The 3,230-nt window shown below is 48.2% G+C and overlaps 1 protein-coding gene across 1 annotated transcript in view; it reads right to left on the minus strand.

Moving 5' to 3' along the window:
- Positions 1–1,765: 1,765 nt before the first annotated feature.
- The window catches only part of tmem205 (transmembrane protein 205), a 2,232-nt gene continuing 767 nt past the window's right edge, over positions 1,766–3,230 (minus strand). Inside the window, exons 2-4 of the mRNA XM_008330707.3 lie at positions 2,853–2,959; positions 2,596–2,759; positions 1,766–2,513 (exon numbers count right to left, since the gene is read on the minus strand). Coding sequence (XP_008328929.1) covers positions 2,211–2,513; positions 2,596–2,759; positions 2,853–2,952 — 567 coding nt within the window. The 5' untranslated portion in view covers positions 2,953–2,959 and the 3' untranslated portion in view covers positions 1,766–2,210. The remainder of the gene's footprint in view (positions 2,514–2,595; positions 2,760–2,852; positions 2,960–3,230) is intronic.

The raw sequence follows: 3,230 nt of genomic DNA on the forward strand, positions 1-3,230 counted from the left end.
ACACCCGCCAGCCCGGTGTCCCTTCCTCGCCACTTTTCTCCTCCTCCTCCCCCTCCTCCTCCTCCGCCTCCTCCCTGTTTTCAGGCAGCGGCGGCAGCGGCAGATCCCGGATCTGGATTCTCCTGTGTGCACAGAGGCTGTAGCGCCCCCTGTGTGCTGAGCAGCAGATCACTGAGACCCAGCGTTAATTTGACAGTTGTATTAAAAAATCAGTAACATTAATAAAAAATAAAAACAGGGGGCGCTAGTTTAAACTTAACTATTAAATCAAAGTTTTTGTTTTACTGTTGCCAAATATAAACATAAACACGAGTCACGTGACCTCAGGACAAAAACTTTTCTATTTCAAGGCTGTTCTGAGTTTCCATTCATCTGTGGTTGAATGTTGTAGTGAAGGTTATTCAGCAGCAGCCTGTGAATCCACCACTAGGTGTTGCTAAATCTCACACTGTGCACCATTAAGAACCCTTCATCAGGGGTGGGGGGGTGGAGGGGGTGGGGGGTGGTTAATCACTGGTAGGAAATGCCACCGTTTCCTGACTTTATTGTGTATGTTTCTCATGGTGGTGTGTACAGTGTGTACAGTGTGTACAGGAAGTGTGACTGTACTAACACACACCCACACACACACCACGTCATCTCTGTCAGTGATGTAAACCTCCACCTTCAGCCTCAGGGGTTTGGACACAGATGTTGTTGATTTAGTTCAATGAGGCTGAAGAGTGAGTTTTCACTGTGACATAAAGACAAGAAGTACTGACGCAGTACTACAGTACTTCAAACTACACACACTTCAATACTGCCACCATCTATTGGTCAAAACAGTTGACCAGTCTGGCACAGAGACAACCATCGAACCAGTGACCCTCCTCTGGTAAGGCCCCGTGTGGCTGCGTGGTTCCAGTCACAGACGCTAGAACTGCTTCCATTTTCGCTGCTTTCTGTCCAAACGGGAGTCATTTCCTGTGTCCATCGCCGGGACACGTCCACGTTAGTGATGATCGAGCAGAGCTGACTGAGGCTCATACATAATGGAACGGGGCACACTACTGCAGCACGACTGTACATCCAACTGGAGGCTGTGGGCTCTCAGAGAGCGCCCGCTCCAGCCGCCGCCAACGCCAACGCCAACGCCAACGCCACCGCCTCGCTAACAAACACACAAACACAGGGCTTTTTCTTGTGTTTCTGTCTAAAACACACAAATTTCTCCCACTCTTTCTCTTCTTTCTCACTTCCTGGTGTGTCACTGGTCGTTTACCTAAAATATTTCAGAGCTGCGACGCCGCACCAACAGGGAACAACCTTCCTGAAAAAAATTCTGCTTTCTCACTTCTGTGACTCCCAGCTAAATGGAAGGAGAGTCAGAGAGCGAAAACACGGAAATGACCAATGTTCATGGCACGCTGTGTTTTCATGAGCTAAAAGCAGGATAATTAACCAGGGAGGCCAAGCATTAGCACATCCTCCTCCTTTTTACTTTCAGCTCCTGCATTTCATATTGAAATGACTCCATTACGGTCCATTAGTGCTGGGATCGCAGCCCTCACCAGGACTGCAGCCTCTTCACCCTCATGCTGCATCCACGGCCACCCTGCTCCAAAATCTGATGTGATTTAATTAAGACCCGTCTCCACCAGATCCAGCCACAGTCCGTGGAGTCTGGGTTCACTCAGCAGCACGTCAGTTTCCAGAGCTCCCTGACAGAACCAGTGATTTAGTGAGAAGGCAGTGAGACGGTGGACAGGAAACAGAAACTCTTTGATACATTTAACAATAAAAGCTTTATTTTTGTTCTGTTTATTTATTTTTTTCACAAATATAAAAGACACTTTGATGTCCTCAGTGTCAACTGTGTTGCTGTGCTGAGCAATGAAACAATTAACAGGCCAGGCGCTGAAACATCTCCCTCTGCTGGAGACAAACGGGTCCAACAGCATGAAGACATGCTGATGCAGGAGTAAGAACTAAAGATGTTGAAGCTTAAAAAAAACGTAAGAACACGGAGGCCAGACTCACATGGACTGGGTTGGAGGTGTGTGGGGGTGGGGGTGGGGTGGGGGAGGCGGGGGTGCATCCCCTCACTAGTTAATCTGATGGTGCTGTAGTTGTGAAGTCAGTACTGTTTCTCTGTGATCGTCTAACATAAAGGACAGGGGAAACAAGGTGAGTCTGTGTTTGTGTTTGTGTTGTTTTTTTGTTGTTGTTGTTTAAATGGTGGACAGGTTCAGGGCCGTGTAGATCAGATTCACTGTACTGCAGATGAAGCCCGTCAGGTTACAGATGGTGGACAACGAATGGTAGCGGACGAACGTGCTCTTGTAGCCTCTGTACTTGGGGTCCTGCTCTTTCAGCTTGGCGTACGCCTCCTTCTGGGCACTGAGACCAACCTGGTCTCCAAGGCCATGCTCCTTCTCCACCTCCCTGAGCCGGAACATAGTCTCTGTGACCGCTGGACCGAACCACTGAGCGTTTAGACCGGCAGTGATCAACGCCACGAAGTAGAGACTCATCTGCAAGGCATGAAAGTCAGGATGAGAACATCACTGACAGAATACAGACCTCTGACGTACACACGTGTGTGTGTGTGTGGACCTGCACACTCTCGTGCCAGTCCAGCAGATCCCTGGGGTGATAGACTGCGTACACAGCCAGGCTGATGACGCTGCTGCCCAGCAGACAGTAGAAGTAAACAGGAAAGAGTTTACTCTGCACCAGGCCGAAGGTGTGTCGCGACACCTGCCAGACCAGTGCAAATCCTGCAGGTTCAAAGGTCAAACAAGGTCAGAGGTCAAATATAGCACTGGAGTGTGAATGGTGTGAATACATGGAGTGAGTTACCCTGGTTTTACCTGCGATAAAAGAGACCCAGACCTGCATGCCCCAGGAGAAGGAGAGCACGAGGAGATGAAGCACTTTGATCAGATCTGTGGGCTCCCCCTCTGTTGCCATGGTGACACTACATACACAGCACATATACAGTTTGCCATCATTAACCCTTTGCTGCCTTGTTCTGAGCTCCATCATTAAAACTCATCCTTTTTATAGCAAAAGTACACGTGAAAAAATGAAGCTCTTGGACCAGGATTGTGACATTAAATAATTCATGTACTTCAGTTCAGACGACACGTTCATGTTTACTAGGTTGTTGGCTGTTCCAACGGTGAATGTATACAAGTAAAGGATGAGTTTTTTTTAAGGCCACGTTTTTATCACAACATCTTTGTGAA

The sequence above is a fragment of the Cynoglossus semilaevis genome, chromosome 17, assembly GCF_000523025.1.
Source record: "Cynoglossus semilaevis isolate Cse_v1.0 chromosome 17, Cse_v1.0, whole genome shotgun sequence".
NCBI lineage: Eukaryota > Metazoa > Chordata > Actinopteri > Pleuronectiformes > Cynoglossidae > Cynoglossus > Cynoglossus semilaevis.